A 14,184-nucleotide genomic window follows, 5' to 3' on the forward strand; every position below is an offset into this window, starting at 1 on the left:
AAACAAATCCTTGTATGACAAGATTTAATATAACGTTTTCTTTTATGGTTTCAAAAAGGTATTTGGTAAGCATTTGCAATTTACATAAAATATGTAACATACCACACAAGTACTCATCCACTAGCCCAATGCGTACGCGCGTGTCAATTGGTTTTTAAAATTTTTTAGAATTAAAAATAATAATGAGTAGCTGTGTTTCATAAAAATAAGACTTATTATCTAATTTTAATATAAGAAAGTGTGAAATTACAATATTATCATTATTTAATTAATAATTTTAATTAATAATTTTTTTATTAACTAAAGGTATTTTCAGGTATTTTAGACATTTCACAATTCTCTACCTTTTGCTATATATATAGTTGAGTTTTTAAATTTATTTGTGAAAATTAAATAGAATAAGAAAAAAAAACAAAATAAAAAAGGAAAAATACATCCAGACTAAAATTGGATTGGCAAAGATAAAGGTTGCAGTCCCATCAGAAGTTGGTGCGGTGCATCACATCAGATCATTTGCTCTTTTTCTCATAATAGAAATGTAATGGTAGGATGACGTGGTACGGCATAGTACGGGCCGTACCTCCTTTTGAGAAGGAGACAATTGTCATGTGGGGCCATTTATCGTGCCGTGCTGTTCAGATTTTAGGCTTTTTAGCCAAACGGCCACGTGCCACGTTGTCATCGGCCCCATCTGTGTCAGCTACCTATTAGAACCATCCGGGCCCATTGCTTCACATGCGTGTGTGGTCCCAAAGGCCCCACTAACTCTATCAATAATTGTTTAAATTTTTGATTTTGTTTTATTTGAAAATGAACAAATAAATTATTTTCCATTAGTGCTTCACATGCATGTAAATTTCCTTATTTTCGGTGATATAAAAAAATACAAAAATTATTATTTAATGAGTACATTAAAGAAAAAGAGAGTATTATTTGGGATGATTAGGCACTCACTACTTCTACTTGGATTCCAAAATGCATTAGTTCATCATAATTTTTTTCTTCTTCTCAAATTTCAATATTTAATTTATAATCCAATTTGAATAATTTGTTTTGATATTTGTATGTAATCGGTTTGGATCCGAAGTCTCTGCTAGAGGAATCATTTAAGCAAAGAAAAAAAAAACATTAGACGAGAATAATCCTAATTATTTTGACTTTAATCCATCTTTAACTTTTCTTTTGACTTGTCCGAATGCAAACGGAAAGGAATCGTACATAAAGATGACAACAAATTCAAAACATAATTAATTAATGTTAATAATCATAAGCTTTTTAAAACTTTTGTTTCACTATTGTGTCACGTCTATTATCAGTGCAATAGGTCAACAAGGTCTATCCAATCACGTGGACATGCATGATTCTCATGCACATCAATACAATTAACAATTGGTGGAAATCCTCTTAAAATTATATTTAAATAGGTGACAAAAATGCTAATTTGGCCAATCAATTGTGTTTAATTAATTAATTAATTAATTATCCTAATCTTGATATCTTCCAAGGATGCTTGCCACTTACCCTTATTCTCTTTCTTCCTCGTATTAATCATGTGTGAAAAATGAAACAAAGGGTATATATGGTACCAATAATTTACCTGCTTTTCTTGGTTGGCGACAAAAGCAGAGCAAATATCATACTCGATCTCCATTCATACTCCCTGTCACTAACCTACCACTCTCTACAGAAAAAAGTTGTGAGAAAAACAATGGGAAAAAGAAAGAAAGTAGTGAGAAAAATAGTGTGAAAAAGGAAAAAATAAGAATGTTATTTGCACACGAGACTCTCGTGCAGGGGTAAATGTTTATTACTCGATAAACTTCATGTATACACAAGTTTTAAATAATTAAATACACTTGAATTATGTTGCTTTCTATTGATCATTCTAGTCACGATGCAAACGAATGCATTATGAGGGTCGTTGTCACTCATCGCCATCAAACTTCATGTTTATAAATTATTAGTATCCATAGAGATATAAATAGTATATATTGAATGTATTACGTAATGATTTTGTAAATAATTGTTGTTGAGAGTTATTTTATATTGAAAATGGAAATAATATTGCATGAGTATTTAAAAGATCCCGAACCTTTCTACAATTTTTCAATAATGCTGGATTTGATGTTTCCATTCTGATATGGTATCGGAATAAACTATTCATATGTTGAGTCAAACAACCATGCATGCTCTCGTGTCACTAAATATGAATGGCAAACCCAATTCTAACATAAGCTAGCCACCTAATTCATGGTTTGGTGTATGCAGATGAGGCCGCTAATTTCCTACCTAAAATGAATGACATGTTTGATTCTAAAAGAACAAAAAAAGAAAAGAATATCAATTGGTGAGCGTGTGCCAAAGGGTTAGTCGAAAGAATGCACAAAATAAAAAATATATAAGTAAATTATTTAAATATATATAAAAATATTGAATAATTGAGTGTTTGGTTACCTGGAATTTTATTCAACTTTGGACGTCCAAAAAGCCATGAGAGTCAGTGATGACTTCGCTTTCCATCTTCTCTCCTCCTTTTGCGTCACCTTTCCGTCTTCTTCTCCATCGACTTCCCTTTATTAATTTCTTATTTCCATTTTTCTCCTTTTTTTTCTCCCTTTTTTTTCCTCCATTATCTCCACCACTCGAGGAGTTAATTTTTGAGATGTGAGATCGAGAATTCTATTATTTATTAGCTTCCCCACACGCGCTTCCAACTTGCGAGAGGTTTTAAAAAAAAAAAAAATTAAATAGAATTAAAAAAAGATAATGGGTCGTTGTGTTTCATAAAAATAGGATCCATTATCTGATTTTTCTTTTAATTTTTTTAAAATATGAAAAATATGAATTTACCATATTATCCTCATTTAATTAATAATTTTAATTCTTAATGTTTGAACTAGCCTCTCTGCATGCGCTTCCCCGCATACAAGAGGCTTTTTAAAAATAAAAAATATATTTTAGAATTAAAAAAGATAATGAGTAGTAGTGTTCCATAAAAATAGTATTCATTATCTGATTTTTTTTAATAAAAAATTTTAATATGAAAAAGTGTGAATTTATCATATTATTTTCATTTGATTAATAATTTTAATTTTTAATATTTGCATTAACCAATAACATTTTTTTGTATTTTGAATGTTTCACCATTCTCTACCTTTTGCTTTATATATATAGATTAACCAAACACATTTTTTGGTATTTTAAATGTTTCACCATTCTCTATCTTTTGCTTTATATATATAGATAGATTAAAATACACAAAATATCCAATATATATCATCATCATTTGAAACAAGTTTAATATCATCACACAAATAGAATGATAACGATATTTCACTTCTAATTGGTTAATTTTTGCATGTGTATCATAAAAGAAGACGCTTCACATTTATTGTCTTAATAGTCTCTCGACTCGCGCTTACGTTTTAATAGAGTTTTGTTTTATGCATTTGTCTTTCTAAAACGAAGTAGTTGTGTTTCGAAATTCTTTCTTAAACGAGAGTAATTCCGAATTATTAACAAAACACTGTAAGACCCTACTTACTAATAACACTTATTCATGCGGAAACGACAGAACGGAAAAAAATAGATAGGGGAGTAATAAAGGAGAGAATCATCAAGATGCACCACTTGTTACTTGTGATAATAGCAAACATTTGGATAACGTATATTTTAGGGAAACAATAAAAACTCCTACAATCCATTTTATGAAATGTTGGGTGAGTTTTTGTTTCTTCTAAATAGTTGGCAATGGATTAAACCAAAAGAAGTTTCTTTGCTGCTCACCAATCAGTCAGTGAGCGAGAGATTGAGGTCAAAGTTGCTGTAGCTGAAGGTATGGAGTCATTTTCAACACTTCCACCAACAAATTTTTGACTGCATTCATGCGACCCTTTCTCAGCTTGCAAAGCGCACACAGCCTTTTCCACTGCTTGAACAAACGTTTTGATATCATCTATGTATCTATATCTATATATATAGTGAAAGATTCAAAATACTAAAAAATGTCATTGATTAATGCAAATATTAAGAATTAGAATTATTAATTAATTTATTTATAAAAAACTTCTTGCAGTGCTTATAAAGAGGCTAGTTTGTAGATAAATAATTATTTTCAGATATAAATTATAAAAGAAAAGAAAAAGAAAATGGTAGGCCAATAACCTATGCGCACCAGAGCATGTGCAATTCATGATTCAATGGCTTTGGTTGGTTTGGTAACCTCATCTATAAAAATATTATTTATTATAAAAGATAGACAAGTTTTTTTTTTTCTTTTTGTTGTTCTTTCAATTTATTTATATGCACCATTATTTAAAAAGTTACAATGTCTTTTCTGATAGAATAAAGTTACAAACTTTTTAGTATTTAAAGTTGCCAAGTTACAAGTGGTTCATGAGTTTGAGGTTTTTAGGTAAAGAAAAATAATTTTCAGGGCTCTTTAAGAATTTGACATTAAAAAAGAGAGAGTAGAAAAGGCTGTGACTGTTACTGACTGCCACTCTTATGCTCTCTTTAGCGGTTCATCTTCTTGGTTCCTGCTTGCGTGTTTGGTGGCTGACGAGGGTCCTTCTCATTTTGGTTTCCCTACCATAATTCCTATTTTTTGCAACTGGGTATTGCTTATTTTCTCTGAAAATACCACCTTTTTTTCGCTTTCAAGGTTCATTTTTTGTTCTTTCAGGCCAGAAAAAGTTGGTTTTTTCTTTCAGCAAAAGAGCGAAAGAGAAAAAGGTTCATGTTTTCTGGTTTGTTTTAAATGGGGCCTGATCTCTGAATGGTTTTGTAGAGAGACAACGAAAAAAGTGACGCCATATTGGAGAGGAAGGGAGAGATGGCGGAGAAGCCTGAAGTATTGGACGCTGTGTTGAAGGAAACTGTGGATTTGGTAATTAGATCTGAGAAATTTGAAGCCTTTTTTGGTTGGTTCATCTGTTTTTTCGTTTTGTTTACAGGCTTTTTGTGAACTCTGTGAGTGCAGGAAAATATACCCATCGAAGAGGTCTTCGAGAATCTGAGATGTAGCAAAGAGGGCCTCAGCAGTGAGGCTGCTGAGGAAAGACTGACCATTTTTGGGCACAACAAGCTTGAAGAAAAGCAGGTTACTTTTCATGTTTACAGCCTCTTTTTCTAGTTATTTTGTAATTTACAAGCCTGACCTTTTATGCTCACACAATTCCACGTTCTGGGTGTGTTTCAGGAGAGCAAATTTTTGAAGTTTTTGGGTTTTATGTGGAACCCTCTCTCGTGGGTTATGGAAGCTGCTGCTATAATGGCCATTGCTCTTGCAAATGGAGGAGTAAGCGCTCAGCTCTCTGGGTCACTATTGCTAATTATCTGATTCTGCTTTTGTGCTTTTATTTATATTTTCATTGATTTGTACCATGATTATCTTTGTGCAGGGTAAGCCTCCCGACTGGCAAGATTTTGTGGGTATTATTACTCTCCTTGTCATCAATTCCACTATTAGTTTCATCGAGGAAAACAATGCCGGTAATGCGGCAGCAGCACTCATGGCTCGTCTTGCTCCAAAAGCCAAGGTATCAGATTGGCAACTTGTTATATTTTGATTTCTTAGGGTGTAGGAATGCTTGTTCTGTTATGGAAATTGAGTGATCCTTGAGTTTCACATTAGTGTAGTTATCAGTTGTGGATTCAGCGGAATCTTAAGTGATTGTGTGCGTACTAGTACAAGTAGTCGTTTTCTTTGGTAATATAATGTTTGAATTTCTTTGTTGGTTTCATTTCTGACGAAAAGAAATATTTGAAAGGTCCTTCGAGATGGAAGGTGGAATGAGCAAGAGGCTGCAGTTCTAGTACCTGGTGACATAATCAGTATTAAGCTTGGTGATATTGTTCCAGCTGATGCTCGTCTACTTGAAGGGGATCCTCTGAAAATTGACCAGGTTGATCTGCGATTAGAACTATATTGTTTATTATTATATTAAGTTTAGAAGCATATTCATGGTGAGTCGTGGAAAATCTTGGCTGTTTTCCTTAAGTTTCTTTTTTGGGCTTTGCAGTCTGCACTTACAGGCGAGTCCCTTCCAGTGACAAAAAGCCCAGGGGATGGTGTGTACTCTGGTTCGACTTGCAAACAAGGAGAGATTGAAGCAGTGGTCATTGCCACCGGTGTTCATACCTTCTTCGGGAAAGCTGCTCACCTTGTTGATAGCACTAATCAAGTGGGCCACTTCCAAAAGGCAGGGGAGCAATAGTTTTATATATTTCTTTTATTCAGGACTTTGTATGCTGTGGCTTTATTGATTCTGAATTCATTTCATTCTTAGGTCTTGACTGCAATTGGGAATTTCTGCATATGTTCCATTGCTGTGGGGATGGTAATAGAGATAATTGTCATGTACCCGATACAAGACCGAGACTATCGTCCTGGAATTGACAACTTGCTTGTGCTTCTCATTGGTGGAATTCCAATTGCAATGCCCACAGTTCTGTCAGTGACAATGGCTATTGGGTCTCATAGATTATCACAGCAGGTGGGCCTGATTCCTTGTAATGCTACGATTCTGTGTGGTATAAGGTGTTTGGTTGCGCATGATTAAGTCTGTTAATGACTGCAGGGAGCTATTACAAAGAGAATGACAGCAATTGAAGAGATGGCAGGAATGGATGTCCTTTGCAGCGACAAGACTGGAACTCTAACATTAAATAAGCTTACTGTTGACAAAAATCTTATTGAGGTTGTTTAGGAGATATGCTGCTTACTGGCTACTGGAAATTCTTTTTCCTCAATGAATATTTTTGTTTGAATGTGCCCCTGAATTTTAAATTTGTAGGTCTTTGCAAAAGGAGTGGATCCAGATACTGTTGTGCTGATGGCAGCTCGAGCCTCCAGAGTGGAGAATCAAGATGCAATAGATACTGCTATAGTTGGGATGCTCGCTGATCCTAAGGAGGTGATTACATCTTTATATGGGATCGTGCTGCTTTCATATAGCTGTGAAGTACTTTAGGCGGATTTTACTACTTTTGGTTTTAAGTTTGAATAATTTCTGAAATACATTTGTTATACATGTGCTACTCTCTCTTTTAAATATTCCATTTCTTTTCATTTCTGTGAAAAGGCACGTGCTGGTGTTCAAGAATTACACTTCCTTCCTTTCAACCCTACTGATAAACGAACTGCATTAACGTATCTTGACCGTGATGGTAAAATGCATAGAGTTAGCAAAGGTGCACCAGAGCAGGTAAATTGTCCTCCACTTTATGTCCCCTCCCCCTTTGTTTCCCCAAGATTATATCCTAATTCCTGTCTGTAATTTTCTTTTTAGATTCTAAATCTTGCCCACAATAAGTCAGACATTGAGCGTAGAGTTCATGCTGTTATTGATAAGTTTGCTGAGCGAGGTTTACGATCTCTTGCAGTAGCATACCAGGTTAGTGAATTTCAAATGTTTTATCTTTTGGTTGTTGTTCTAGTTTACACTTTAAAAAAAAAAATTAAGACATTTCCTTCATTTTATGCAGGAAGTTCCAGAAGGAAGGAAAGAGAGTGCTGGAGGCCCATGGCAGTTTGTTGGCCTAATGCCACTCTTTGACCCACCTAGGCATGACAGTGCAGAGACAATAAGGAGGGCTTTAGATCTTGGTGTAAATGTGAAGATGATTACAGGTGTGTTCTTTATTGTAGGTTAGATTAGTATTGTTTCTGCTTATGGGAAATCTAAAGGAGTCATAATAATGCTCTATTGAATCTAACAAATCATGAGCAATCCAAGTGGATATTTTCAATTAACTACCTCTTGTTCCTATTTAGTTAAGCCTTGATATTCTACATAATGTATCCTTGGAATCATTTGTCATGGATGCTGCACCAAGTGCATGTTTTACTTGATTGTTGTGAACACTGGTGACATCGGTGTATTAATTTGTCAATGTTTTGAGTTATTTTTGGAGACAGAAGGAAAGTTTTGACCTTTAATAACATCCCCACCTTTCAGCACAATAGAAAAATGATGAATGATGACATGAGTACTTTGTTTATGTTGCCATCTTGCTCAACCTTGTATTTTCTCAGGGGATCAACTGGCCATAGGAAAGGAAACTGGACGTCGCTTGGGGATGGGAACCAACATGTATCCTTCATCTGCTTTGCTAGGACAGGACAAGGATGAGTCGATTGTTGCTTTACCGATTGACGAGCTGATAGAAAAAGCTGACGGCTTTGCTGGTGTTTTCCCAGGTATGCTTTTTCCCTTGCCATTGTTGGGAAAAGCTCAAGCATGTACCAAAATATCGTACTTGAGAAAAGGTTTTAAGTTTCTTTTGGTTTCCAGAACATGGTTTCAGTTCTCTTGCCTATATTGACTGGATTAATATTGTATTGGTTCAGAGCACAAATACGAGATTGTGAAACGCTTGCAAGCTAGGAAACATATCTGCGGAATGACTGGTGATGGAGTTAATGATGCTCCTGCCCTCAAAAAGGCTGATATTGGTATAGCTGTTGCTGATGCAACAGATGCAGCTCGCAGTGCTTCTGATATTGTGCTAACTGAACCTGGCCTTAGTGTCATCATTAGTGCTGTTTTGACCAGTCGGGCAATCTTCCAGAGGATGAAAAATTACACAGTAAGCTTTAGCTTCTTATGTAGCATATTATTCTTGTGATTAAGAGTCATTGTCCCCGTTAGCAGTGAAGTGACAAATTCTTGTTGTTTATGTTGGCAGATATATGCTGTTTCCATCACAATTCGTATTGTGGTAAGTTAATGGTTCTTTGGTTTGATTCATTTAGACGGCATCTTTGCATATTTGTTCAATTAAATTTCTTGTATTATGCAGTATAGTATTTTCTCACTTTTCTGTTTCTTATTATGTTGGCAGCTTGGTTTCATGTTGCTCGCCCTCATATGGAAGTTTGATTTTCCACCTTTCATGGTTCTTATTATTGCCATCCTCAATGATGGTTTGTTCTTTCTTTCCCTGTTCAAAATCTCTCTCTCTAGCTCTATGTTTTATTGCTATTTGGTCAACGGGGTTGCTCAAACACATTGCACTTTTTTAGTGTTTTAAAGTGTATTTTCCCTTTATTGTCAATTCATGTGTCAGTACCTGCAGCAACTTATTAACTATATGACCTTATAGGCACTATCATGACGATATCAAAGGATAGGGTTAAACCATCTCCTCTGCCAGATAGCTGGAAGCTGGCCGAGATTTTTACAACTGGAGTTGTGCTTGGTAGTTACTTGGCAATAATGACTGTGATATTCTTTTGGGCAGCATATAAAACAGACTTCTTCCCAGTAAGATGCTCTGCCTTGTCAGTTAGGGCTGCTTGTCATCTCTTGTTAATTGATTAATTAATTTCTGCCCCATTATTGTTTCAGAGAGTATTTGGGGTGTCAACCCTAGAGAAAACAGCTAATGATGACTTCCGGAAGCTTGCCTCTGCTATATATCTACAAGTGAGCATTATCAGTCAGGCCCTCATATTTGTTACTCGGTCTCGAAGTTGGTCGTTTGTTGAGCGTCCTGGATTGTTGCTTGTGGTGGCTTTTGTGATAGCTCAGCTGGTGAGTCAATTGTGCAATCATCTTATTTCATATTGATTTAAACGGAATACTGAGCTTTTGATCTTCCATTTCGAGCAGATTGCCACCTTGATTGCAGTCTATGCAAATTGGAGTTTTGCTGCCATTGAAGGGATTGGATGGGGTTGGGCTGGGGTGATCTGGCTTTATAACCTCGTCTTCTATTTCCCTCTGGATATCATAAAATTCATGATACGCTATGCGCTGAGCGGGAAGGCTTGGGATCTTCTCATTGAGCAAAGGGTATGAATTGAATTTGGCTTGCTTACCTGGCTGGTCTACTTGATCAGGGAATTTCCGGTGAACTGTGTGTTGACGGATTCTTTTGTTTTCTAGATTGCTTTCACAAGGCAAAAGGATTTCGGAAAGGAACAGCGTGAGCTTCAATGGGCACATGCACAAAGAACATTGCACGGGTTGCAACCACCTGATACCAAGATGTTTACAGAACGCACACATTTCACAGAACTCAATCAGATGGCTGAAGAAGCCAAAAGAAGAGCTGAGATTGCAAGGTGAGCTGCAATAACCTTTCGTTTCATTGTGATCCAAGATTCATAGTATAAACTTTCTTGGAAATTTTGCTTTGATTTTCTTTGTGAATCTCTAACCACAAGTTCACCTTCTTGTAGGTTGAGGGAGCTCCACACACTGAAAGGTCACGTAGAATCGGTGGTGAGATTGAAGGGACTTGACATCGACACAATTCAGCAAGCATACACAGTTTAAGGGAGACATAATTTATTTACTTGCTATACTGTATAAGATGATGATGATGATGATTCCCCCTAGTGTGCTGAGAGTAAAGACGTGTACTCAGCATGTTGTGAGTAACCTTCAGTAGACAGTCATTTTAAATTTGCTACTGGTGCTTTCAGTTTTTGGCATGTAAAATGAGTGCTGCAATCAGCTGTTTTCTACTTTTTCCTACCCACTGCCCCTTTCCCTCGTGTCAAGCCTCACATGACTAGGGGACACGTAAACGGAAATAAACTGCTCCCCAAGTAATCGAAACCATTCATGAAATGTTTACTTACATTAAATGGGTTTATAAAGAAGCTAAAATGCATTTCTGGTCATTGTGGTTTGCCTCGATTTCAAATTTGGTCACTCTGATTAATGGTGATAAGTTGGAAGAAAAGGGGCCTCAATAGAGTTAAGAATTCTGATGAAGTATAAAATTTGATTAAATTCATCCCAACCAAATGGTTTTACTGAAATTTGGTTTGATTGCTGGCCCTTGTGGGCAAACAGCTTGTGGACTCTAAAATTGACAGTGTCTAACGAAGAATGCGAAAAATTGAACGAGGACCATAACACATTGATATGACAGAAGAATGAAGAAAAGTACTTTATGTCATTTAATGGATTTTTCATAATTAATATATTTTAGAAATCTAGCATGCAAGCCTTTGTTCCCAGACACGGATTCTTGATACCTATATACCCTAATGCTGTCTCAAATTCTTAAGCATTTTCAATGTAAAACATATACGAGGATCAGTTGCTATAGCATATCATGAACTAATGTGATAACTTCAAAGCTTCATTATCAACCAGCAGTTTTTTCCTCACCAGTTCAACTTCAACTCCAAGGGCATTGTTGTTCTCAGTACCTTTGTACTTGTACCAATTTGCACAAACTAAAAAGTAGCCCAAATTAATGGCTCCTAGAGCAGCAATCAAGTAATAGAAGTAGTCCAATCTCCCCTTGTTTAGATCTTCTGGCAGCCAATTTCCAGTTGCAGCCCCCTCAGTCGTCCGGTGAACTACCGCAATTAACAAACTGCTTAAGTAACTTGAACCTGCTATTCCACAAAAGAAGAGAGACCCCGCAATGCTTCTCATGTTTTCAGGGAACTGCTTGTAGTAGAACTCAATTTGACCAACGGTGGTGAATGCGTCAGCAAGTCCAGCAATTGAGAGCTGAGGGATCAACCAAAAGCCTGACATGGAAGAAATGGCACCCTTGGTCCTGGAATCGGTTTAGTTAGAGCTATAGTCCTTCGGCGTTCTTCAACAAATGCAGATACTATCATGCAGATTACAGTGAGAAACGTGCCAATTCCTATCCTCTGCAAGAGAGTGATGCCGCCTTCTTTTCCTGTGAGCCTTTGGAGGAATGGGACAACAAGTTGGTCATAGATTGGTATCCAAATGGTCATGCTCAGCATCAAGAAGACAGAGTAGGATGCAGGTGGGATGTCGAAATTGGTGTTTCCAAGGCGTCTATCGGATTGAATGGCTTGAAAGACAACGTAGGTTTGCAGCTGGACTATTGCAACATGGCATACGAGAGCTGCAGCCCATATTGGTAAAACTCTCAGCAGGCATTTCAATTCTTCCACTTGCTGCATGCTGCAAAGTCTCCAAGGATTAGCTGCTGATCCATCCGGGAGTATTTCGTCTTGAGGTGTAAGAATTGCTGCTTTGTCAAGGCATCTGAGAAGTAACAACAACATTTAAATTGGCACATGAGGGCCAAAAAAATAAAATTTGCATGAAACAGAAACATAACAAAATTACCTGAACTGATTTGTGTAAGGAAGCTTGGAGTTGATAGAATTGGGAGGCATATAAATAAACATGCAGAACCATGGTTGCTCTGGCTCTGATAGCTTCAAATGCCTTTTCTTGATAGCAACCACTATGACCTGTGCTAGACTTGTAATTGGGCTGCCTGTGGCTTTCACTTTCACATACATTTTTGAACCCATAAAGAAGAGGGCACATGATATTAACATTAGAATGGGTGGAATGCCAAACCCAAGAGCCCAGCTTATCTTTGATTGAACATAGACAATGAGGGTCAAAGCTACCATCTGTGCAAAAGTGAAGGTGAAAAAGTACCAATTGAAGAAGCTGTTGATGCCTCTTTTCCCAGATTCTGTTTTGGGGTTGAATTGGTCAGCTCCAAATGCCAAGTTACATGGCCTGATGCCTGCAGCTCCTACTACTAGTAGTGCAAAACCAGTTAGTAAAAATGCCATCTGCCCAGCTGTTGGCCCTTTACATATTTCTTCTTCTTCTGCTTTGCAATGAGGAGGATGCAGCTTCTTGAACACTACTGTAAGATCTATCAGCAACAGCCCCTTTAAGAAGAAGAAAAAAGCAGCAAATTAATCATAGAATTAATGTACATTTGGAGCTAATAGCAAAAGGGTTCATGAGGTACTTAAAAGTAATTTGATCTTCTTCTTGGTGCAAATGCAGTTCATATACTATACATGTGAGAGTATGGAGAAAGTAGATTGTAGTTCATGTACCAAAAAAGAAGCGAATGAAGAAAAACCCAGAGTCTTATAGCGACCGAAATAAGTGTCTGAAGCGAAAGCTCCGAGCAAGGTAGCGAAGTTGGTGGTGCCATTGAAGATGATGAGCATAGTTGCAGCTGTGATCTTCTTCATGTTGAAGACACTAATGAGATAAACCAAGAGGTTGGACAAGGTGCCAATGGCTCCCAGCTTCTCAAATGTTTCATTTCCTGAAAATGTTAATGTAATGCAGATGGTTCACTCAGAAACAACTTGAAAAAAAAAAATTCATGGTTAAAACCGGAGCAGAGAAGAAGAAAACATATGCATGAAAAAGAAAAAGAAAAGCATACTCCTTCCTTTCTCTCACCTATGACAAATGGCATTGCTTTCCATCCTCTGTAGTTTACTGGCTCCTCAGTTCTAGAACTATTACCTATTTCAGTCTTCTCCATGCTATCATCTCTCTCAGTCTTCTCCACGCTATCATCTCTCTCATTCTTCTCCATGATCTCTCTCATTTTCAAAGCAGGAACAGAGCTAGCAAAAGGCAAAATAATTCAGACCAAAAAGATAAAAAGTTAAAAAGACAAAAATAAAAAGTAGGATCATAGTCATTCCAACTTTACCTGTGCACACGACTAGTTTACTTCTTACCAGATCCTAGTCCTCTGTCTTGAAAGTTGTGCTGGTTTGAGGTATATTTATTTATACATGCGCTTGCTTACTGTTAGTGAAATTTAGTTGGACCAATAAGTTGTCATGGTTGACTGTAAGTCCACTGACTATATATGACATGGATGAACAATATTCTTGAACAACTTCTATAAATATCATACACAATCCTCTATATTTAATGTCACGTTTGGTTATTGTAGTTTGTATCTATACTTAAATATTCCACTTGCTTCTCTTCAAAAATGATTTCGATCTATCTAGCATCACTCCCAAACAAACCACATATATATATATATATATATATATATTAAAATCGGTTAATTTTGAAGCCGAGTTGCGATGCAAGATCAAATTAACTATAAACTAATATTATTCCGGATTATATATTAGTTCAGAACTTGTTTAGCATGCTGCTTACCCATTGACTGGGTCTATATTGTTAAGAAATTTAAAATAAGAAATCAAACCTTGCAAACAAGTTAATTAATTTCATTTCCTTAGATGAATGAATTGCTTATTAGTGATGCAAGATGAGATTGGTTGTAAATCATCATTCATGAATATGCTAATTTTGGTTATGGATAATATTGGAACATGATGGAGAATTATACCAAAGAGAAATAAATATGGGTAGATGGGTGGAATTTTTAGCCATCAAATATTAATTGACAAATCCAAAATAAGAAATCAACCAT

The 14,184-nt window shown here is 36.2% G+C and overlaps 2 protein-coding genes across 2 annotated transcripts; one reads left to right on the forward strand and one right to left on the reverse strand.

Moving 5' to 3' along the window:
• The first annotated feature begins 4,375 nt into the window (after positions 1-4,375).
• Positions 4,376-10,487, forward strand: HA11 (H[+]-ATPase 11). The gene is made up of 22 exons (XM_008241430.2): positions 4,376-4,616; positions 4,790-4,888; positions 4,982-5,101; positions 5,201-5,299; positions 5,403-5,540; positions 5,772-5,906; positions 6,024-6,203; positions 6,291-6,497; positions 6,582-6,701; positions 6,798-6,917; positions 7,086-7,208; positions 7,293-7,397; positions 7,489-7,633; positions 8,039-8,203; positions 8,354-8,592; positions 8,692-8,724; positions 8,848-8,929; positions 9,109-9,269; positions 9,354-9,539; positions 9,618-9,800; positions 9,894-10,072; positions 10,190-10,487. The coding sequence occupies exons 2-22, from the start codon at positions 4,835-4,837 to the stop codon at positions 10,284-10,286; spliced, it is 2,871 nt and encodes a 956-aa protein (XP_008239652.1). The 5' UTR covers positions 4,376-4,616; positions 4,790-4,834; the 3' UTR covers positions 10,287-10,487.
• Positions 10,488-10,884: 397 nt separating this feature from the next.
• On the reverse strand, positions 10,885-13,509 carry GTR2 (Major facilitator superfamily protein). Its single transcript, XM_008241429.3, is given in 6 exon segments — positions 10,885-11,530; positions 11,533-11,999; positions 12,084-12,649; positions 12,824-13,041; positions 13,182-13,351; positions 13,441-13,509. Coding segments are annotated over 5 exon segments (1,851 nt in total). The 5' UTR covers positions 13,333-13,351; positions 13,441-13,509; the 3' UTR covers positions 10,885-11,081.
• Between the last annotated feature and the right edge of the window lie 675 nt (positions 13,510-14,184).

Source organism: Prunus mume, linkage group LG7, assembly GCF_029339155.1.
Source record: "Prunus mume cultivar Tortuosa linkage group LG7, ASM2933915v1, whole genome shotgun sequence".
Classification (NCBI taxonomy): domain Eukaryota; kingdom Viridiplantae; phylum Streptophyta; class Magnoliopsida; order Rosales; family Rosaceae; genus Prunus; species Prunus mume.